General features: G+C 54.3%; 1 protein-coding gene across 1 annotated transcript in view; it reads left to right on the forward strand.

Moving 5' to 3' along the window:
• NOBOX (NOBOX oogenesis homeobox) overlaps nucleotides 1-24,383 on the forward strand; it is a 273,977-nt gene that overhangs the window by 192,508 nt on the left and 57,086 nt on the right. Inside the window, exons 5-6 of the mRNA XM_085614780.1 lie at nucleotides 4,604-4,749; nucleotides 6,020-6,269. Coding sequence (XP_085470906.1) covers nucleotides 4,604-4,749; nucleotides 6,020-6,269 — 396 coding nt within the window. The remainder of the gene's footprint in view (nucleotides 1-4,603; nucleotides 4,750-6,019; nucleotides 6,270-24,383) is intronic.

Here is a 24,383-nt window from a genome sequence, read left to right on the forward strand (position 1 = left end):
TGCATACTGGTAAGTAGCATATTCATTCATCAGTGAGAGGAGACGGTGGTTTCTTGTCTCCAGTAGTGGGGTGATCTTTTCTGTCAAGCTTGGCTCTTCGTGATTCAAGTTTGGTTTATGATAAGTGCTGGTGTTAATGTCGTGTCATTACTGGGTGGGCCTGATTCAGGTGTATTTGTTCTGAGTCTTCTTGTTTCATTTTGTGTCAATAGTAGGATTGTTGTTATTTCGTCCTTATCCGTGTCTGTGGTGGCACCTCGCTGCATTTGTCGTGAGTTTGTGGATGCTGTGTTTGCACATTCAAATCCCTCAGACTCACAAGCCACATGAGGATATTGGAAGTTGTATGTACGGCTTTAGGAAGAAAGGCATCCGGATCCCCGCATAGTCATCCTCACTCAGCACCACCCTCTTCAACACTTATATGACACCTCTGTCCAGCATCGCCAAATCCCACAGACTCGCCATCCTATCCTACGCCGACAACACACAACTCATCCTCTCCCTCTGAAGACACCTCGAACCCCAAGATCAACTTCCACAACTGCAGAAGCTCAGCACGGACAAGACAGAGGTAGTGATGTTTGGAAAGAATAGCTTCCCATAGGACGCATCCTGGTGGCCCTCAGAACTCAGACCTCCTCCTACCTTCAATACCACTCTAGGAACCTGGGCATTATTCTGGACACAAGCTAGCCATGATGTCTCAGGTCAATTCCATCTCCTCCTCCTGCTTCTTCAGCCTCTGCATGCTACGTCAGATATTCAAATGTCTACTCCAAAGCTCAAAACACACCATCACCCAGGCCCTCATCTCCAGCCGACTAGACTATGGCAACACTGTCTACGCAGGGATCGCAGCTCACCTCCTTCGACTACAGACCATACAGAACGCTACAGCAAGACTCGTCCTAAATCTCCCTCGATGAACCCACATCACCCTGTACCTCAAGGAACTCCACTGGTTCCGTGGATTGAAAAGTTGCCAGTTCAAGCTCCTGACCCACTCATACAAGGCTCTACACAACTGCTTATTAGAACCACTGCCTGAACTTCCATCAGCATACCAGATACCTGTGCTCGACATCTCTAACCCTCACCACTCTGCATCCGACGCAGCACATGCAGAGTTTGCTCCTTCTCCGACCTAGCAGTGTGACATAGAACAAGTTACCGCTTTCATCTCCGGACCTTCCCATCTCTTCAGAGTTCCGATGTCCCTGAAGCCCGGGCTATTCAGCTAATCAACTGGACCCAGTCAGCCCCTGGACCCCTCGCGGGTGACAAGAAGCGCTCTGCAAATCTACTGATCGATTGATTGATTGATTCAAGGCTACCTGCACGTAGGAGAGACCCGCTACAGGACCCAGGTCTGTGGTCTCCAAGGCTGACACCCCCATTCCCTCGACCACATCTATGGGAGTACCGTCACCCCAATAGTTCTGCCTCATAATCTCATTAGCACGGAGACTTTTCTTGGGCCCCACAGACTCCATTCGGAGTGCGCCCTCTGTTTATACTCCAACAGCTGCGGGGAAGCTGAGGAGTGAGAGTTACCCAGTGTGCCAGAGGCCGGAAGTGTTCGCCCACAGGTGAGATGAAACCTCAATAAAAGTACATCCTTCCCTGGATCAAGGGTTTTAGACTCTGCCTTGAGATATCTGGAAAACACAGACTAAAACAGGTCTGTGCTGTGACCCATGGCATTTTCTACAGACCCCTGACAATGACACTCTCTGGGTTCTCAGTTTCTCACATGCTTCTCTGGTGGGTTTGGCAATGACCCTCCTTGTGGTGGAGACAATGGTTCAGCCTTGTCATCTTGTTGGGCAAAAAAGCCAAAACATTGAATAAGCTGCAAGGAAATGTTTCAGTCACTTGGAAGAAGATGGCACCGCTTTTAGCTTAGAGTTTTCAGCTCCTCACCGCTGAATATTGAGTGTGTTGAATATCCAACAGAAGCATTCTTCTTCTTGTCACCAAAATCAAGACAGCCTTCATTATATGTTCTTCACTTGGATGAAATCACCTCAACCCTGAATCCCTACATGAATCTCATGGGCAGGTGACTTCTTTCCATCGCATTCAAACCCTAATGAAGATGGCTGAGGACGCTTCTACTGACACCAGGAAGCCGCCCTGACAGAGATGGCCAATCGTGGGAACAGATTTATAGGTAAAGGGGGGGCACACAGACAACGGGGACACAGGGACTGTGAGGTTCTGGCTCCCAGACACAGCAGGACAGGAGATCTGTCAGGCAGGACACTGAGACAAGGTACTCAGGAACTCAAGAGAGCCAGGAGAGATGGGGACCAATGGGCCACAAAACACAAAGATTAGGCATCTGCACCAATAGAATTGAGTTCTGGAAATGAAAATATGCCCTGGCAAGTCATCAAGGAGTCACGAGCACCATATAACGAACACCATGTAGGTCTTACCGAGGAGTGCAAAACCTCTCGTCCAGATCAAGGCCGCTGGGACTTCACGATGACGGATCACTGAGCTGATGCTGATTCCGGTTAGGTAGAGAAACGTAATGACTACAGATCCCTCCACGGGGCAAGAGCTACTCCATAGTCAACACACACATAGATTAGATGGAAGGGCCCAAGGTCCCCAAATGGAGCACCTCCTTGGGGAAAACCCTCAACGTATATATCTACATCTCTGGACCAATGCAAGCAAGAGAAAGATGAATCGACACACCTCCACGGTGGACTTCAGTTTGCAAAACTAGCAAGTCTTAAATCGGGGTGTGCCCTCTGAGACCAAAACTATAAGGAATTAGTGAACACAGCATTATACAAACACTGTGTAATGTAATATAACGTGTATGTTAGGAGTGCACAAACTTGCATAATTTGCTGTAGCATAACTATGCAACATTAGAGCAAGATTAAATTAAATTATTCAGAATTACACAAAGTTCATGTTGCACTCATAGAATTACTTGAAAGGTCCATTTGTGTAAAATATCAACTTGAAAATGTAATTTGAATTGATTTCCAGTCACTCTCATTCAAAACTCTGCAGCTTGCTTTTGGATTTGTAGTTTTGTGCTAAAAAATAACCCGAGCAGTCCACTTGGGTATAAAATATACCTGAAATGTTTGTTGACTGCCCACATCAAAGGAACTGATGCTCACGTTCAAAACACTTCTGCTCGCTTTTGATTTGTAGTTTCTTGCTCAAAAATTACCTGAACAGTCCTCTTGGGTAAAGAAATCTACCTAAAATACTGCTCGTTGTAAGAAATTACCCGAACGGTTTGCCCCGAAATTACACGATGTGGTGTAATGGCAATACACCTAATTACCAACATTATGCCAGTTGCGCCAGTGTAGTTAAAATGTTGTCAAGGCCTAATGTATATGTTATTTCTGTAGCGTGAACCTAGCCAAAAGGAAACGGAGCGCTGTACACGGCGAAAGTCAGGCATAAAGTCAGCGAGGGATAGGAGAGAAAGCTCAGTTGTGGACTGTTAATGCACCGTGATGTAGTGCTCTGTCAAGAGGGGAGTCTTCAACTCTTTCCTAAACTGGAGGAGCTTTGAAGCAGTCCTGATGGAGACCGGGCTGTTGTGGAGATCCTGGGTGCTCAGATGGAAAAAGGCTGTCTTATTTTTGGTTTAAACTTATAAATACTGATAAAACCCCACCGAAAGGAACATGGCCCACATCAGATAAACCCATAGACTCTTACGAACCCATGTCCCTGCACTCCCAGACTCTTATCAGCTCCTCTTCCAAAGCAGAGCAGAAGGCGCATTTTATAAGGAACAGTTTGAAGTTACCTACTGTTGCTTTATTAAACAAGGACAAAATTGGACTAATGTTGCTTCTGTTCCCTTTTGGAGGGAGCCTCACCGGGTAGTTGTAAATGGACTGTTCCCATTGGGCGCACGGTCCGTGCTAATTTTCATAATCCGGACCGCTGTCTAGAGTGTCACTGTGTGTGAAAAACAATGGACTGGAATGCAACTCTGAGTGCTCGCCAGTGGCTGCGATTAACTCAAGCTTTCAATGTAAATGTAAAATGTAAATGTTGTAGACTTGTAAAGCGCACAGCTGCCCCAGCAACGGGGTGTCCCGGCGCTATAGACCGCTGGGGAACCCGTCCTGGCTATCCCTGTGAGATGGTACCTTTCTGGGTATCTCCAAGGTGAAACCAGGCATCCCCGGCGTCTGTGGGGGGCCGTTGTAGAGATGAGGCAAGCTTAATGCCCAGAGTTGCCAAGTGTGTTCCTGGTTAGAGTAGGTACCGAGGCGAGAATTATCGAGTCCGTTTTGACCCTGGTTCACGACCCTGCCGCGTCGGGAATTGAACCCTGGTCCCTGGCCGATTCTCTGCTTACGGGTCTGCCGCCTCTAACCAGTGAGCCACACCTCAATCCATCACCTCATTGTTTTTTGTATTATCCAAAGTAGCAGATAAAGAAAGAATTCTCTAATATTAGTCTTTTTGGATGTTATGGGGTTCTGCTGAAACACATTGTTTTCTTCACCTTTGCTTTGTTTCCTGCATGGAACTGCTGTGGCCTTACGTAAGTTCTGGAGGAAGTCTGAGCCGCTTGCCAGAGTCTGATCTCTCTTCACAGGGTAGAGCTGTTATCTGCACACCCAGGCGCCTTGCCTGGCCACCAGCCCGCCTTCCTGAGGGTGACTTCACAACCTGGAGTCTACGGGAAGAACATGCTTAGTGAAGTCTGTGCGCCTGCCAGTGCCACACCACACCTCCAAGTTGGTAAGTAAACCCTAGACTGAGGAAACAGTGGCTGCAAGCATGGTCAGGTGGCTTCTGTATGTGGGGGATTTCCTCTGGGTCCCTGTGCACACAAGCACCGCTTGTTGTGGGGAATTACAGCCCCATATAACACCATCTTTGGTACACTGTGGTTGCCCATACAAACGTGTGAGTGGCACCTGCGTCTACGTGTGTCATAGCCCTCACTCGTCTTTGAAATTAATTGTGATATATTACATAGCCCAGTGATGCACACCCGCTGGTGTGCTGCTATGCACCTAGTACATTCTCTGTATGCAGCACCCACTTATCACAATATTGAACCCGTGCACACAGTCTCTTGCACGCTCCTGTGTACATACGGTGCTGCCCTTGTGTATTCTGTACACTCAAAGCTTTGTCCTTGCACCTCAGGTACATACAGGTGCTCTCCTTGGGTGTCTTGTGTACACAGCTTCTCACCCATGCTCCTTTGGTACATTCAGGTGCCATCTTTGAATATCCTGTGTGCACACAGTTTCCTCCTTGTTGCATACAAATGCAGTTCTTGGACATCTTATATACACAAGAGCTTCCAAATACTTCTTGTGCATGTATGTTTGTATACTGTATTTGTGTAGTGCAAACAGGGATGAAATGCAGCACTATACAATGTTCGCACAGGTGCTCCTGTTGAATGGCCTATGGACACAATATGTCCCCCATGCTTCTATGTACACACAGGATATGCTTGGGTTTCCCACACAGAGCCGTTTTCCTCTATTCTCCCTAACGTAGACAGGTGGGATCCCTGGGTATCGTGTGCAGTCTGGGTCCCTTCCTTGCTCCATGTTACAGTCCGATGACATCCTTGTGTGTCTGATGAACTCCTGTACATGCAGAAGACTTTCTAACATCAAACACACAGTAGCCTCCTTGAAGCTCCTAGGCATGGATGACACATGATGCACCTGCACATGAGCACCATCTCTTTAAAGTAATTTGCAGAATGCATAGCGCCTCACCAGTACTCAGGAGCATGGCCCTGAGGTGACCCTAGGAACACGTTTCATTCGCCATGTTCTGTTCTCTAGCTCTGATTGTGTAACTCTCAGGAGCATGGCGCTCAGGTGATCCTCTGAGCATATGTTTCATCCACCATGTTCTGTTCTCTAGCTCTGATTGTGTAACTCTCAGGAGCATGGCCTTCAGGTGATCCAAGGAGCACATGTTTCATCCGCCAAGTTCTGTTCTCTAGCTCTGATTGTGTAACTCTTCTCTCTTGCCTTAGGAGCTTCACTGGCTGGCCCCTTAACACCTGCTGAGGTTGAGCGGACGCCAAAACATGGTCGAATGGGCAACATGCCAACTTTCCAGAGCCCACCACCTCTCCGCAGAGCAAGCCTGCCACTCGCCATGGCCTTCAGTTCTACCAATCACATCATCCCACTCATGCTGGACACACCGGAGAGCACTTGCACGCCACCTGCCCAGGATGGGCCTGCCAATGAGGTCTTCTCCTACAGCATCCCAGGATCAGGGTAGGACCATGCACTGTTAGCGGCAAGGAGGCAAGCTGAGTGAGTGTGACACGTCTTGAGTACAAGAGTCAGAGTGTGAGGGAGTGGATCAAAGGAAGCCAGAGTTTGACGCACATGAGTTAGTGGGTGGGACTGGAGGAGCTCAGTGCAAAGTATGTGGGAAGATCTGGATAAGGGAGGCAAAGTGATGGGGACCGGGGATGTGAATGCAAATGTAAGAAACTGGAGGAGAGCATGTCAGTGTGAGGGTGTAGAGGAGAGGGTGTCAGTGTGAGGAAGTGGAGGAGAGGCTGTCACAGTGTGAGGGTGTGGAGGAGAGGGAGTAACAGTGTGAGAGTTTGGAGAAGAGGGTGTCAGTGTGAGGAACGGGAGGAGAGGGTGTCAGTGTGATGTGGAGGAGAGGGTGTCAGTGTGAGGAACGGGAGGAGAGGGTGTCAGTGTAAGGGTTTTGGGGTGAGGGTGTCAGTGTGAGGAACGGGAGGAGAGGGTGTCAGTGTAAGGGTGTGGAGGAGAGGGTGTCGCAGTGTGAGTGTGTGGAGGAGAGGGTGTCAGTGTGATGGAGTAGAGGAGATGAATGCACAGTCTTAGGGTGTGCAGGAGAGGAAAGCATATTGTGAGGGACTGCAGGAGACCAGCACAGTGTGAGGATCTGGAGAAGAGTAAAGCACAGGTCCAGAAGAGAGGATGTCCCTCTGTGAGGGACATGAGGATGTGATGTTACAGTGTGAGGGACAGGGGGACTGGAATGCAAAGTGTGCGGGTCTAGAAGAGATGATGTTCCTGTGTGAGGGACTGGAGGAGATCAAGAGATTATATGAGGGGTGAATGGAAGAACATGTGTGAAGGTCTTTTAATGGCTAGTACAACATCCTTCCTTACCTCCTCCGTCTTTCTGGTTGATGGGGTTGAATACACAACCCTCCCCAGATGTCACGCCGCCGTCCCCCTGTGAACATGGGAAATGTCCTTTAGGACAAAGCTGGAATCATGCTGTGCCTTCACAGCACCAGCAACAGAACAAATGCGTCTTTAGCACGCAATCATTCTGCAAGCAAGTCGTTACAACGACTTGCTTTAGGTGGGGACGCAATGGTGGAGCACTGTTGAAATTAAAGTCCAACACCTTTCCTACTGCAGCGCAGACTAGAGTTGAAATAGTAAATTACCTATTACAATATCCAGCGCCCCCCTAAGGCAAATCATTAGAACGACGCATGCAGAACAAATGCGTGTTAAAGACGCGTTCGTTCAAGGACGTGAAAAACGTATGTGGAATTCCGTCATACATTCGTGAACACACTAAAGAGGAGATGTTGGTTGACGCACCAGCACAAAGGGTCTCGCAGCTCAGGGGTCGCACTTGGGGTTAATCAGGTACTTTATGGTACGGGCTCCATGACTGTAGTGTCGAAGGTGGGAGCCATGCCTTCAGAGCTAGACAGAGCGGGGCTCCATGGGTGTAGTGTCAAAGGTAGGAGCCATGCCTTCAGAGCTAGACAGTGCTGGGCTCCATGGCTGTAGTGTCGAAGGTGAGAGCCATGCCTTCAGAGCTAGACGGAGCGGGGCTCCATGGGTGTAGTGTCGAAGGTGGGAGCCATGCCTTCAGAGCTAGACAGTGCTGGGCTCCATGGGTGTAGTATCGAAGGTGGGAGCCATGCCTTCAGAGCTAGACAGTGCTGGGCTCCATGGCTGTAGTGTCGAAGGTGAGAGCCATGCCTTCAGAGCTAGACAGAGCGGGGCTCCATGGGTGTAGTGTCGAAGGTGGGAGCCATGCCTTCAGAGCTAGACAGTGCTGGGCCCCATGGGTGTAGTATCGAAGGTGGGAGCCATGCCTTCAGAGCTAGACAGTGCTGGGCTCCATGGATGTAGTGTCGAAGGTAGGGGTCATGCCTTCACAGCTAGACAGAGCAGGGCTCCATGGGTGTAGTGTCGAAGGTGGGAGCCATGCCTTCAGAGCTAGACAGAGTGGGGCTCCATGGGTGTAGTGTCGAAGGTGGGAGCCATGCCTTCAGAGCTAGACAGAGCGGGACTCCATGGGTGTAGTTTCGAAGGTGGGAGCCATGCCTTCAGAGCTAGACAGAGCGGGGCTCCATGGGTGTAGTGTCGAAGGTAGGAGCCATGCCTTCAGAGCCAGACAGTGCTGGGCTCCATGGGTGTAGTGTCGAAGTTGGGAGCCATGCCTTCAGAGCTAGACAGTGCTGGGCTCCATGGGTGTAGTGTCGAAGGTAGGAGCCATGCCTTCAGAGCCAGACAGTGCTGGGCTCCATGGGTGTAGTGTCGAAGTTGGGAGCCATGCCTTCAGAGCTAGACAGTGCTGGGCTCCATGGATGTAGTGTCGAAGGTAGGAGCCATGCCTTCAGAGCTAGACATTGCTGGGCTCCATTGGCGTAGTGTCGAAGGTAGGAGCCATGCCTTCAGAGCTAGACAGTGCTGGGCTCCATGGATGTAGTGTCGAAGGTAGGAGCCATGCCTTCAGAGCTAGACATTGCTGGGCTCCATTGGCGTAGTGTCGAAGGTAGGAGCCATGCCTTCAGAGCTAGACAGTGCTGGGCTCCATGGATGTAGTGTCGAAGGTAGGAGCCATGCCTTCAGAGCTAGACATTGCTGGGCTCCATTGGCGTAGTGTCGAAGGTAGGAGCCATGCCTTCAGAGCTAGACAGTGCTGGGCTCCATGGATGTAGTGTCGAAGGTGGGAGCAATGCCTTCAGAACTAGAGAGTGATGGGCTCAGTGGGTGTAGTGTTGAAGGTGGGATCCATGCCTTCAGAGCTAGACATTGCTGGGCTCCATTGGCGTAGTGTCGAAGGTAGGAGCCATGCCTCAGAGCTAGACAGTGCTGGGCTCCATGGCTGTAGTGTCGAAGGTGAGAGCCATGCCTTCAGAGCTAGACATTGCTGGGCTCCATTGGCGTAGTGTCGAAGGTAGGAGCCATGCCCTCAGAGCTAGACAGTGCTGGGCTCCATGGCTGTAGTGTCGAAGGTGAGAGCCATGCCTTCAGAGCTAGACAGAGCGGGGCTCCATGGAAGTAGTGTCGAAGGTAGGAGCCATGCCTTCAGATCTAGACAGTGCTGGGCTCCATGGTTGTAGTGTCGAAGGTGGGAGCCATGCCTTCAGAGCTAGACAGAGCTGGGCTTCATGGATGTAGTGTCAAAGGTAGGAGCCATGCCTTCAGAGCTAGACAGTGCTGGGCTCCATTGGCGTAGTGTTGAAGGTGGGAGCCATGCCTTCAGAGCTAGACAGAGCGGGGATCCATGGAAGTAGTGTCGAAGGTAGGAGCCATGCCTTCAGAGCTAGACAGTGCTGGGCTCCATGGGTGTAGTATCGAAGGTGGGAGCCATGCCTTCAGAGCTAGACAGAGCTGGGCTTCATGGATGTAGTGTCAAAGGTAGGAGCCATGCCTTCAGAGCTAGACAGTGCTGGGCTCCATTGGCGTAGTGTCGAAGGTAGGAGCCATGCCTTCAGAGCTAGACAGTGCTGGGCTCCACGGATGTATTGTTGAAAGTAGGATCCATGCCTTCAGAGCTAGACAGAGCGGGGCTCCATGGGTGTAGTGTCGAAGGTAGGAGCCATGCCTTCAGAGCTAGACAGTGCTGGGCTCCATGGGTGAAGTGTCGAATGTAGGAGCCATGCCTTTAGAGCTAGACAGAGCGGGGCTCCATGGATGTAGTGTCGAAGGTAGGAGCCATGCCTTCAGAGCTAGACAGAGCTGAGCTCCATGGGTGTAGTGTCGAAAATGGGAGTCATGCCTTCACAGCTAGACAGAGCGGGGCTCCATGGGTGTAGTGTCAAAGGTAGGAGCCATGCCTTCAGAGCTAGACAGTGCTGGGCTCCATGGCTGTAGTGTCGAAGGTGAGAGCCATGCCTTCAGAGCTAGACAGAGCGGGGCTCCATGGGTGTAGTGTCGAAGGTGGGAGCCATGCCTTCAGAGCTAGACAGTGCTGGGCTCCATGGGTGTAGTATCGAAGGTGGGAGCCATGCCTTCAGAGCTAGACAGTGCTGGGCTCCATGGCTGTAGTGTCGAAGGTGAGAGCCATGCCTTCAGAGCTAGACAGAGCGGGGCTCCATGGGTGTAGTGTCGAAGGTGGGAGCCATGCCTTCAGAGCTAGACAGTGCTGGGCCCCATGGGTGTAGTATCGAAGGTGGGAGCCATGCCTTCAGAGCTAGACAGTGCTGGGCTCCATGGATGTAGTGTCGAAGGTAGGGGTCATGCCTTCACAGCTAGACAGAGCAGGGCTCCATGGGCGTAGTGTCGAAGGTGGGAGCCATGCCTTCAGAGCTAGACAGAGTGGGGCTCCATGGGTGTAGTGTCGAAGGTGGGAGCCATGCCTTCAGAGCTAGACAGAGCGGGACTCCATGGGTGTAGTGTCGAAGGTGGGAGCCATGCCTTCAGAGCTAGACAGAGCGGGGCTCCATGGGTGTAGTGTCGAAGGTAGGAGCCATGCCTTCAGAGCCAGACAGTGCTGGGCTCCATGGGTGTAGTGTCGAAGTTGGGAGCCATGCCTTCAGAGCTAGACAGTGCTGGGCTCCATGGGTGTAGTGTCGAAGGTAGGAGCCATGCCTTCAGAGCCAGACAGTGCTGGGCTCCATGGGTGTAGTGTCGAAGTTGGGAGCCATGCCTTCAGAGCTAGACAGTGCTGGGCTCCATGGATGTAGTGTCGAAGGTAGGAGCCATGCCTTCAGAGCTAGACATTGCTGGGCTCCATTGGCGTAGTGTCGAAGGTAGGAGCCATGCCTTCAGAGCTAGACAGTGCTGGGCTCCATGGATGTAGTGTCGAAGGTAGGAGCCATGCCTTCAGAGCTAGACATTGCTGGGCTCCATTGGCGTAGTGTCGAAGGTAGGAGCCATGCCTTCAGAGCTAGACAGTGCTGGGCTCCATGGATGTAGTGTCGAAGGTAGGAGCCATGCCTTCAGAGCTAGACATTGCTGGGCTCCATTGGCGTAGTGTCGAAGGTAGGAGCCATGCCTTCAGAGCTAGACAGTGCTGGGCTCCATGGATGTAGTGTCGAAGGTGGGAGCAATGCCTTCAGAACTAGAGAGTGATGGGCTCAGTGGGTGTAGTGTTGAAGGTGGGATCCATGCCTTCAGAGCTAGACATTGCTGGGCTCCATTGGCGTAGTGTCGAAGGTAGGAGCCATGCCTCAGAGCTAGACAGTGCTGGGCTCCATGGCTGTAGTGTCGAAGGTGAGAGCCATGCCTTCAGAGCTAGACATTGCTGGGCTCCATTGGCGTAGTGTCGAAGGTAGGAGCCATGCCCTCAGAGCTAGACAGTGCTGGGCTCCATGGCTGTAGTGTCGAAGGTGAGAGCCATGCCTTCAGAGCTAGACAGAGCGGGGCTCCATGGAAGTAGTGTCGAAGGTAGGAGCCATGCCTTCAGATCTAGACAGTGCTGGGCTCCATGGTTGTAGTGTCGAAGGTGGGAGCCATGCCTTCAGAGCTAGACAGAGCGGGGATCCATGGAAGTAGTGTCGAAGGTAGGAGCCATGCCTTCAGAGCTAGACAGTGCTGGGCTTCATGGATGTAGTGTCAAAGGTAGGAGCCATGCCTTCAGAGCTAGACAGTGCTGGGCTCCATTGGCGTAGTGTCGAAGGTAGGAGCCATGCCTTCAGAGCTAGACAGTGCTGGGCTCCACGGATGTATTGTTGAAAGTAGGATCCATGCCTTCAGAGCTAGACAGAGCGGGGCTCCATGGGTGTAGTGTCGAAGGTAGGAGCCATGCCTTCAGAGCTAGACAGTGCTGGGCTCCATGGGTGAAGTGTCGAATGTAGGAGCCATGCCTTTAGAGCTAGACAGAGCGGGGCTCCATGGATGTAGTGTCGAAGGTAGGAGCCATGCCTTCAGAGCTAGACAGAGCTGAGCTCCATGGGTGTAGTGTCGAAAATGGGAGTCATGCCTTCACAGCTAGACAGAGCTGAGCTCCATGGCTGTAGTGTCAAAGGTAGGAGCCATGCCTTCAGAGCTAGACAGTGCTGGGCTCCATTGGCGTAGTGTCGTAGGTAGGAGCCATGCCTTCAGAGCTAGACAGTGCTGGGCTCCATGGGTGTAGTGTCGTAGGTAGGAGCCATGCCTTCAGAGCTAGACAGTGCTGGGCTCCATGGGTGTAGTGTCGAAGGTAGGAGCCATGCCTTCAGAGCTAGACAGAGCGGGGCTCCATGGGTATATTGTCGAAGGTGGGAGCCGTGCCTTCAGTGCTAGACAGTGCTGGGCTCAATGGGTGTATTGTTAAAGGTAGGATCCTTGCCTTCAGAGCTAGACAGTGCTGGGCTAAATGGGTGTAGTGTCGAAGGTAGGAGCCATGCCTTCAGAGCTAGATTGGGATGGACTCCACTGATGTAGTGGCAAAGGTATGAGTCATGCCTTCAGATCTAGACAGGGGGCTCCACGAATGTTGTGTCGAAGGTAGGAGCCATGTGTAGGATAGTTGGATCTGCTTCACATGGGTACCCCCACTTTTTGCTGGTGTTTCACTGTTTTTCGACCTTAGTCTAGCTGTGGCCCTGCTAATCAGGCCCACAGCCTAGCTGCTTCCTCTCTAAAATGGTTTCCATGTACCTAAATCCTCCTGAGGCGGAAGCCGGGAGTTCTGTTGCGCTCAAATTGTAATCACTGCTTTTAAAAACTGTATCTCTGTACTTTTAAAAGGCACTTAGCACCCACTCCCTAGCTCTCACCTGCTAACCCCAATCAGCCGATCCAAGCGCTGTCAGGGACAGGAAACGCCTGCTCGCCGCCATCACTCACCTCGAGGAGCCACGGGACACGCCCACTCCTGTTGGCCACGCCCACCCCTCGCCAGTACAAAACCGCACCCTGATTGCTGGGACCGCATTGTACCTAAATCCTCCTGAGGCGGAAGCCGGGAGTTCTGTTGCGCTCAAATTGTAATCACTGCTTTTAAAAACTGTATCTCTGTACTTTTAAAAGGCACTTAGCACCCACTCCCTAGCGCTCACCTGCTAACCCCAATCAGCCGATCCAAGCGCTGTCAGGGACAGGAAACGCCTGCTCGCCGCCATCACTCACCTCGAGGAGCCACGGGACACGCCCACTCCTGTTGGCCACGCCCACCCCTCGCCAGTACAAAAGCGCACCCTGATTGCTGGGACCGCATTGTACCTAAATCCTCCTGAGGCGGAAGCCGGGAGTTCTGTTGCGCTCAAATTGTAATCACTGCTTTTAAAAACTGTATCTCTGTACTTTTAAAAGGCACTTAGCACCCACTCCCTAGCGCTCACCTGCTAACCCCAATCAGCCGATCCAAGCGCTGTCAGGGACAGGAAACGCCTGCTCGCCGCCATCACTCACCTCGAGGAGCCACGGGACACGCCCACTCCTGTTGGCCACGCCCACCCCTCGCCAGTACAAAAGCGCACCCTGATTGCTGGGACCGCATTGTACCTAAATCCTCATGAGGCGGAAGCCGGGAGTTCTGTTGCGCTCAAATTGTAATCACTGCTTTTAAAAACTGTATCTCTGTACTTTTAAAAGGCACTTAGCACCCACTCCCTAGCGCTCACCTGCTAACCCCAATCAGCCGATCCAAGCGCTGTCAGGGACAGGAAACGCCTGCTCGCCGCCATCACTCACCTCGAGGAGCCACGGGACACGCCCACTCCTGTTGGCCACGCCCACCCCTCGCCAGTACAAAAGCGCACCCTGATTGCTGGGACCGCATTGTACCTAAATCCTCCTGAGGCGGAAGCCGGGAGTTCTGTTGCGCTCAAATTGTAATCACTGCTTTTAAAAACTGTATCTCTGTACTTTTAAAAGGCACTTAGCACCCACTCCCTAGCGCTCACCTGCTAACCCCAATCAGCCGATCCAAGCGCTGTCAGGGACAGGAAACGCCTGCTCGCCGCCATCACTCACCTCGAGGAGCCACGGGACACGCCCACTCCTGTTGGCCACGCCCACCCCTCCAACGCCCATAACCTCCCCCATAAAACATGTGCCAGCATAGGGAGCGCAGCGGACGGGCGCAGCGGGCGCGCCGTCAGCGCGCCGAAGGCGCGCCAAAGGCAAGCCCGTCTGGGCCCGTCCGGGCCCAGCCGGCCCTAGGCCCAGCCACTCTGCCCTTTGCAGCCCGCAACGACAGGACTTACACTCGCGCGGACTTATTAGCCTTAAACCCCAACAAACAACCCTCCTGCTCGCGCATCCTGATTGGAGATACCCAATTCTCCGGCTGTGACCTCTGCGACCCCGCCAATCAGAACACGGCACCCAAGGGCTTGCACCTAGGCCTACTCAACTGCAGGTCGCTCGTAAAACATTCACACGAAGTGAACCTCTTAATCACAAACAATGCCTTAGACATTCTGTTTCTAACAGAAACCTGGCTCACCCCCAGTAGCGGCCCAGACATCGTTCTAGCACTCCCCCCCCGGGTACGTTATGTGCTCACTGAACAGGCCAGAGGGGAGGGGAGGTGGACTAGCGATAATTCACAAAGACACCCTCACCTGTAGAACATCTGATGGCAACATCAAGGGATACGAAAGCTGCCACTATACAATACAAATCTCCCCAGTTACCTCGCTGTCAGGAACGCTGGTTTATCGCCCGCCAGGCAATCTAGGAGACTTTCCGAACAAAATTATTGACCAGACGTCCACTAAATGCACTTCCACCACCAACTACCTATTACTAGGAGACTTGAATGTACATTTCTTGGACCCAGATGACAAGCAGGCCAGTGAACTACTTCAGGATTTCTCTTCAATGGGCCTTGACCTCAAAAACCCACAGGCCACTCATGAAAGAGGGCAACTGCTTGATCCTATTCTCTCCAATATCCCCAATCTGAGAACTCTTGACCATATCCCCCTTCCCTGGACGGACCACTTTCTGGTCTCCCTAGTATGGAACTTCATCACTCCGCCCCCCTCACCTCCCAAAACCAGAACGTATACCAGACGATGGCAGAAATTGGAACCAGACGTTTGGGCAGCCAAACTTAGGGAAAACGCTCCCTACCCCCCCCCATGACACCGTAGCAGGGGATAAAGAATTCAGTACCTGGATTACCCAATCGCTCGACGCTATTCTGCCTAAAACCCACTCCCTGAAACACACAAAAAAAGTTAATCCCTCACCCTGGTATACCCCCGAACTCAACCTTCTGCGTAAGGCCTGCAAAAGGAATGAACGCATCTGGAGGAAGGAAAAAACCAAGGAACAAAAAGAATCATTCCGTACCTCTGTAAAAACCTACAAAAAAGAGCTTCGCAACACCAAAACTAGCTTCTACGAGAACAGAATTAAAAACGCTGCCTGCTCGGCCCATGAAACCTATTCAGTTCTTAAAGAACTCCTCCACGCCCCTGACCCCCCACTTAAACCCCTCGATCCCAAAGAAGCTGAAATTAAATGTAACAACTTAGCTACCTTCTTTGACGAGAAGATTCAAAAAATTCTTCTTACCATACCCCCCCCCGATCAGGCCCACACAGAGCAGGATCGCACTACCACCACCACCTTTCCTCCTCCGCTGTTAGCCCACCCCCAACCTTCCCTGGACGCCTTCGGCCCCGTAACAACAGAAGAAGTAGGAGCAACGCTGGCCTCAATCAAAAGTGGCTCACCCCTCGACCCTGCACCCCTCCATGTTCTAAAAAAAGTGTCGAGCACTATCATCCCTCCCCCCACGGCCCTGATTAACTCCTCTCTCTCGGAGGGCATAGTCCCCCCCAGCTGGAAAACGGCCGCAGTCAAAGGTCTATTAAAAAAACCCTCCTTAGATCCGCAGGACTTCACCAATTATAGGCCCATATCCCTTCTCCCTGGAAATAGCAAGATCGCAGAGAAGCTGGTAAACAAGCAATTATCGCTTTTCCTAGAAAGTAACAACCTCTTAGCGGTCTCCCAAACAGGGTTCCGTCCAGGTCATGGCACGGACATCGCCCTCCTGGCAGCGGTGGAGAAGGCCAGAAGCATTCTGGACACAGGAGGATCAGTGGCAGTGATCCTCCTGGATCTCAGTGCGGCCTTCGACACTGTAGACCATCCCACCCTAATCCACCGTCTGGGAGAGATCGGACTAAAGGGTACGGCCTTGAAATGGCTAGAATCCTTCTTATCAGGACGCTCCTTCCAGGTGCGGGAAAACGACAGCTGCTCATCCACCTTCCCCCTCCGGTGCGGAGTACCACAGGGCTCATCCCTGAGCCCTACGTTATTCAACGTGTACATGGCCCCACTGGAGAAGAGGGTCAGCTCGTTCGGCGTGTCAGTTATCAACTACGCCGACGACACTCAGCTGGTCGTAACCCTTTCACACCCCCACCACGCCCCATCCGATCTCCACAGCTGCCTCTCCGAAGTACACCGATGGATGAATCTCTCCTCACTGAAACTGAATGGGTCCAAGACTGAGATCCTTTTGATGGGCCACAAGGGGCCCTCTCTACCATCTCACCTCTGGCCCAGTTGCCTAGGTGACCCTCCCGCACCCAAGGAAGAGGTCAAGAGCCTTGGTGTATGGATTGAAAAGGACATGAGCTTCAATACTCAGGCTAAAAGAACGGCAGGGACATGTTTTGGGCTACTCAGAGCCTGCAGGAAGATCTTCCCCCTGCTCCCCGATACCGCAAGGAGGCTCCTCATTCAGGGTCTAATCCTGGCAAGATTAGACTACTGTAACGCCATCTACCTGGGAGCCCCCGAAGCCACCCTGAACTCGCTGCAAAAAGTCCAAAACGCCGCCGCCCGCCTACTCACGGGCACACCTGGAAGATCCTCCGCCAGGCCGGCTCTTAAATCCCTCCACTGGCTCCCAGTCAGAGAAAGGGTCGTCTTCAAGGCCCTCTGTCTGGCCCATAAAACCCTCAACAATAACGGCCCCCCTCTTCTCAAAGAACTCCTTACCCCATACAAAGCGGAGAGAGACCTGCGGTCTAGCGCAGAAAATCTTATAGTAGTTCCTAGAGTCAGAAAGGCCAAGACCGGTGGCCGTCGCTTCTCGGTTCACACGGCCAAACATTGGAACCATCTACCACAAAGACTCAGGACAGAACCGAACTATCTCCAGTTCAGAAAAACTCTAAAGACCCTCCTTTTCCCGCAAACATAATTCCATCAGACGGCTGAAACCCCTGGAGAAACAGGTCAGCGCTGGGATGCTCCTTGAGTTACTACGCGCTTTATAAAACCATGAAATAAATAAATAAATAAATTAGGTACACATCTAATTGGATTCTGGAGTGCCTTATAAGCCCCTAGTATATGGTATACTATGTACCTAGGGCATCGGTACCTCAGAGGCCTACCAGAGGCTGAAGCATGTATTATGCCAACCCTGGAAAGCACTCCAAAATGGCACCACAGGTCTGCTACTGCAACCTGGGTAAGGGTTTGCTTGCACCCCTTACAGTGGTATAGGCTACCTATATCACTACCATTGCACACACATATAAAACCTATGAGTCACTCCTATGGCAGGCCTTAACAATCCTGAAGGCAGAGTGCTTGGTTTTTATGTGAGAGGGTGCCCCTGCATGAGCAGAGCCCCTCTGCAGCGTTCGGAGTACCTCCTCTAATGCTGTTCTGTGATACAGCCATACCATATACTCTTAAGTGCATTATAACCTCGCGGTAAATGCTAACTTTAGGATGGCTGCATCATAACATGTCGTGTTTAGTGTCAAACGCTTTGTAATACTACCCCCCCCCCTGCCAGTTCTGGCGGCGGGGGTAGTATTCCACCCTTCTAGAGGGAGAGACATGTTCACACTGGCTAAACCCGGTAGGACTTTCCTGAGCCCTGGCATCACAAAATGGATGCCTCTGCCACAGACACGGGTCTGGCCTCCTGCTGCTGACCGAAATTCCGGCAGGGGAGGCTTGGACAATAGGTTACCTGTCGAGGGGAGGTGTCCCCACCTCCCCAGACAGACTGATGTGTATTGGGGCTGGGCGGGAGCACTCTGGTGCTTTGAAGTTCTGCACTGGGGGCACACTTGGTGTCCCTGTGCATACTCCAGTACAAACCGGTTGCAGGGGCTACCTGCCCCTGCTCTGGCGCAAAACTGGACCAAGGAAATGAGTGTAACCACCACTCTTTCCTGGCCCACTCACACGTGTGGCCTTCGAGTTAGTCCATCCCCTAAACTCACTATAAGTATAGGAATCCAGTCCCTAGGACTTTAGATTACCCTGGACGAAACTCTGCAACGTATATCCTGGACCTTCGACATTCTATCCTGACTAGAAGATTGAAGAGATCTCCCTTGGGGTCAAGGAGTAACTCCCCTGCTTGGCAGGCACCAAAGAAGCAACTGACCGGTCTGCAATTCTGAAGCTCCCGCAGGACGCCGAAGTCCTTGAGTGTAGTGTCTCTGTTACAACCTGGACCTTCACCCTGCTGTGTTTCAGCTCTTGGATACACAAGCACACAGTGTCACAGGCTGAGCTGGAATTTAAGGCAACTGTGAGCCAGATCCGGGCTAAGTGAGCGCCCAGTGCCCCTGAAATGGAGCCAGAATTTCAGGCTGCTCCACAGCAGGGGTGGGAACTTCAGTGCCCAGTGCCAGATGGTCTTTAGAACTGCATAGGACAGGAGAGGGCAGCACAACGGACAGGAGCCGGGCAGGTGCAAACAGTTCATGTCACCGATAAAGGAGAGAAGGAGAGGGTGTGAAAGGCTGGAGAGAAAGCTGAGGGAGAGGAGAAGATGTAGAGTGGGAAACCAGGCAGAGGAAACCAGTGTGGTGGACGGGAGGGCAGGAGTACATGTACTCAAAGACAGGAACACAGTGTGTGGGACTGTAGGTGTTGGACCCGGCCTCGTGACGTGGTCCCGAACCCTCCTACCAGACTAAACGGGGGCTACCCGAACACTTCGGGGTCCCCCTGGATTGTACCCCGCTACCCTCCAGCCGTCGCGACCCGCCCTTGGCCTCGGTCCCCGCGAGGCCCTGACCTCAAGGCGCCAAGACCTGACCGGAGGGGGTCGAGTGGCCACTCCACAGATTCCGGAGGAGGAGAGTTTCGATGGGGCCTCCAGCCGTCCCCCGACGCCTGGTTGCGATCGCCCTCCGGCCTCTCTGGGCGCTGGCTCCACCCCCCGCTGGGTGTCTGGGCGCTCTTCTCCCGGCCCCTCCGACCTCCCCAGGCGCGAGGGTCCGGACATCAAAGGGCTCCAGGCCTATATCTGGGGCAGCCCAAAACCAGGACGGCAGTTGTATCCTGGAGTCGGATCGCGGCTGACCCTACGGAGAGAGACTCATTGCCTGGAACTTGGAACTCGAGCCCTGCTGACTGCGTCGCGGCTCCCCCTTGCTGAGAAGAAGACCCTCACGGAACCATCGGAGCCCTGCTGACCTCGTCGCGGCTCGACCTCGCAGAAGTAACCATCGGAGCCCTGCTGACCTCGTCGCGGCTCGACCTCGCAGAAGTAACCATCGGAGCCCTGCTGACCTCGTCGCGGCACGACCTCATCGAGACAACCCTCCGAGCCCTGCGGATGACGTCCCGGCTCCCGGAACCCCCCCAGCTCGAGGATTGAGAGCTGAGCGCAGGGTGTTCCCGTACCAGGCTGGTACTGAGACTGTCCCGCTACCCCGTCCCTGAACGACCCCGAGACTCTTTGGGATCCCTCGATCTGCCTGTAAATATTGCCACAGAAACCTGCCTTTTACTACCGATAAAGACTTTGTGGTGGTGGGGGTGCTTGGCTGGTACGATCATAGGGGCAGGACCTTGCCCAGGAGGGTAGCTCTCGGGCTGGTCAGTCCGACACCCTCTGACTCCCCGGAGAGCGCCCTTCTAACATTGGTGGCAGCGGTGGGATCCGAGCCCGACGCCTAATCGTACAGCGAGTAACTCACCCACTACCTACCCAGACACAGAGTGTCCATGAGCAACCAAGAGACCACCCCAACCGCGGAGTTCCAACAAGAACGGTTGGAGGAATATACCCATAAGGAGCTAAAACAGTTTTGTAAAGACAAAGGCATCGCGACCACTGGATTAAACACGAAAGAGGACCTGCAAAAAGTCCTAAGGGCCTGGGTAGAGTCCGAAGCGGCCTCCCCCCAAACCGAAGAAAACCCGGTGCCAAACGTGAACCAGCAACCAACCGCAGCACCGGCAGATGGGAGGAGAACCAGCATGGAGACCGGCCTCTCCCCGGAAGAGATACGAGAACGGGAGAGGGTCAGGACCCACGAGTTGGAGCTCGCCCGACTCCGCCTGGACGGCGAACTCCTACTAGCCGAAAAGAAATTGGCCCTAGAACAACTGCGGCTGCAAGAAGAAATAGAGGAGAAAAAGCGGCACCGAGAACTGGAAGAGAGGAGGCTAACCCTTGCGCATGAGCGGGGCCTTAAAGAACTTGAAATCAAATCCAAGAATGGGGAGACCGGCACCCCCGGAAACAGGGACACCCACCCGCCGGCCGAGGCGAAAGTACATATCCCCAAGGATGTCGTCAAAGAGTACTACAAGAACGACGACATCCAACAATGGTTCAAGGCCTACGAGGTCGCCATGACCGCCCATCGGGTACCCCGAAAAGATTGGGGTGCTGGCCTATGGGGACGGTTCCTCAGCGAAGGCAGAGACACCCTGCTACAGCTCCCAGATGCAGTGATGACCTCGTATGACCATATGAAGGAGGCCCTGCTCACCCGCTATGGTCTCATCTCAGAGATGTACCGCCAGCTCTTCCGGGACTGCAAGAAGCTCCCCGGTACCACCTGGGTGGAATACGTAGACTTTTTCAGCAGAGCCCTAGAAGGCTGGATCAAGGGCAGCAAGGTCATCTCCTACGAACAGCTGTTCGACCTCATTGTATGGGAACACCTCTCCAACAACTGCTTCATCGAGCTGAGACAGCACCTCCTCGACAGCAAGCTGACCGAGCCGCGGAAGCTCGCCGCCGAGGCCGATCGATGGGTGAACACCCGGGTCCCTCGGAACTCGATGGGGGAGTACCAACGGAACACCACAGTGCCCCCCCCCGCCAGCGTGGTGGAGGAGGGGGATCGAACAGGAACAGAGACTTCCCAGCAGGGCCGCCCCGGAGTCCTCCCCGGGGACCGCCCCCGAACCGCACGTCCCCGACCCTCGCCCGAAGAGGGGCCCCCCTGGCCCGACCAGGACCTCGACCGACGGTAACGTGCTACAACTGCCAACAGCCAGGGCACTATGCCAGTGACCCAACCTGCCCCGTGAACCGACGAGCTGGGACCACCGGGCCACCCCCCCGCCAGTTGGCGGCCGCTGCCCTGGGGGAAGGGGGAGAAGAGGAAGAGGACTATGACGCCGGGCCAACCAAGTGGGAACCTGCCGCCATGACCTTGGTATGCCTGGGCAGCCGGGACATGGTGCCCCGGGCTCTCATCCCGAGCAACACCCAGAAGTACCAACAGTGGGTCACCATTAATGGACGGCGGGCCGAAGCCTTCCGCGACACTGGAGCCAGCGTGACAGCCGTCCGCTGCCACTTGGTGACCCCCGAACAGATCATGCCTAATGTACTGTGCCCCCTCCGGTCGGCAGACAACACCGGGAGCTTGTGCCAGATGGCCCGGATCCCCTTCGAGTGGGGGGGAGTGTCGGGCATGCTGAAGGTGACCGTCCACGACGACGCCCCCGTAGACTGCCTCCTTGGGAACGACCTGGAAAGTTCCCCCTGGGCCCACGGCGAGCGCCGCGAGCATCTGGGGATGCTGGGACTGCCCGAGTGGGCCTGCGCAACCACCCGGTCCACGACCGCTCCCGGGCCATCCAACCGAGCGGAGCTGCTCCCCCCGCAGAGCCGGAGTGACCCAAGCCACCACCTCCCTCCGTCAAAGAAGAAGCCAGCGCCGAGTCCGGGCCGCCAGAACTCGCCCCGGACGAGGTCGCCGCGCTCGGTGACCTCCCCGAACTCGCCCAATGGCGCCAAGAATGTGGCCCCACAAGGGAGCAGTTCCGCCAAGAACAGAAGACCTGCCCCTCCCTCGAAGGGACACGACAGCAAGCAGCCGCCCAGGCCGCCGGAGATCAGACGGGGACCCATTGGGTCTATTGGGACCATGACCTCCTCTACAGCGAGCAGAAGACCGCAGAATTGGGGGCCAGCCGAGTGCTGGTGGTCCCCCTCCGATTCCGGGACTTCCTCCTCAATCTGGCGCATGATGTGCCCCTCGCCGGGCACCTGGGACAGGACAAAACATACAACCGCCTGGTGACTCACTTCTACTGGCCCCGAATGCGGAAGGACGTGGACAATCATTGCCGAACCTGCCCGACCTGCCAAGCCAGCGGGAAGATTGGGGGAAGAGTCAAAGCCCCTCTTCAGCCCTTTCCAATAGTAAACACCCCGTTCGAGCGAGTGGGGATCGACAACGTGGGGCCCCTGGACCCCCGAACCTCCCAAGGACATCGCTTCATCCTCGTCCTGGTCGATCATGCCACCCGATACCCCGAGGCCATCCCTCTCCGAACAGTGACGGCCCCCGTGGTGGGCCGGGCCTTGATGGGAATCTTCTCCAGAGTAGGTTTCCCCCGGGAGGTTGTGAGCGACCAGGGCACAAACTTTATCTCCAAGTATATGAGGTCCCTGTGGCAACAATGCGGGGTCACCTACAAGTTCACCACCCCGTACCACCCCCAGGGAAACGGACTAGTCGAACGATTTAATCGGACATTGAAGGGAATGATCAAAGGCCTGGAGGAGCCCCTGAGACGCAAATGGGACGTCCTGCTGCCCTGCCTCCTGTTTGCCTATCGGGAGGTCCCGCAAAAGTCTCTGGGGTTCAGCCCCTTCGAACTCTTGTATGGACACCCTGTCCGAGGCCCCCTCAACCTGGTCAAAGAAGGCTGGGAGACCACCGTCCAAGATGCTCCCCCCGACGTCTACCGGTACCTCCTGACCCTGCGAAACCAAACCCGGAAATTCAGGGAACTGGCCGAAGCCAACCTCGAGGCCAGCCAGGAGGAAATGAAACGCTGGTATGACCAGAACGCCTCCTCCATCGAGTTGGAACCAGGACAGCAGTTCTGGGTCATGTCGCCCGTCGACCCCTGTGCCCTCCAAGACAAGTGGACCGGGCCCTGCAAGGTGGTCGAGAAGAAGAGCCCCGTCACCTACCTGGTCGACCTGGAGTCCCCCAGGAACCCCCTCCGGGTCCTCCATGCCAACAGGCTCAAACCCCACTTTGCCCGAACGGAACTTAGCCTGCTGATGGCTACCGACGATGGGGCCGAAGATGACTCCGAGCCCCTGCCCGACCTCCTGAAAACATCAGAAAAGGACGGCTCCGTAGAGGGAGTCCTCCTCTCCGCCACCCTGACTCCAGAGCAGCGCCAAGATTGTCAAGGACTGCTGCATCACTTCGCTGCTCTCTTCTCCCTCACTCCCGGAATCACCCGATGGTGCGTCCACGACGTCGACACCGGGGACAGCCCCCCCGTGCGACACCGAGCCTACCGGGTCCCCGAACGGGTACGGGCCTGCATCCAAGCCGAGGTCGCCAAGATGTTGGCCCTGGGGGTCGTCGAACCCTCCGACAGTCCCTGGGCCAGCCCTGTGGTCCTGGTGCCGAAAGCTGCCGCCCCGGGCACCACCCCGGAGCTCCGGTTTTGCGTGGACTATCGGAGATTGAATGCCTTCACCAAAACGGATGCCCATCCCATTCCTCGGGCAGAGGAACTGATCGACCGCCTAGGAGCAGCCCGCTACCTTAGCACCTTTGACCTCACCGCCGGATACTGGCAGATCGGGCTCACCCCAGGCGCCCAAGAGCGTTCCGCTTTCTCCACCCCCGATGGCCATTACCACTTCCGAGTGATGCCCTTCGGCATGAAAAATGCCCCGGCGACCTTCCAAAGACTGGTGAATAAGGTACTGGCCGGCCTAGAAGCGTTCAGCGCCGCCTACCAGGACGATATTGCGGTGTTCAGCAGCCACTGGGCCGAGCACCTAAGGCACCTCGGGGAGGTCCTGACCGCCCTCCAAAGGGCCGGACTCACCGTAAAAGCCAGTAAGTGTCAGATAGGCCAAGGGTCCGTAACCTATCTGGAACATCAAGTGGGGAGCGGCCATGTGGCTCCCCTCCAGCCAAAGATCGACGCCATCGTGGCCTGGGAGCCCCCAACCACCCAAACCGCTGTGAGGGCCTTCCTGGGACT

This window comes from Triturus cristatus, chromosome 7 (assembly GCF_964204655.1).
Source record: "Triturus cristatus chromosome 7, aTriCri1.1, whole genome shotgun sequence".
Classification (NCBI taxonomy): Eukaryota; Metazoa; Chordata; class Amphibia; order Caudata; family Salamandridae; genus Triturus; species Triturus cristatus.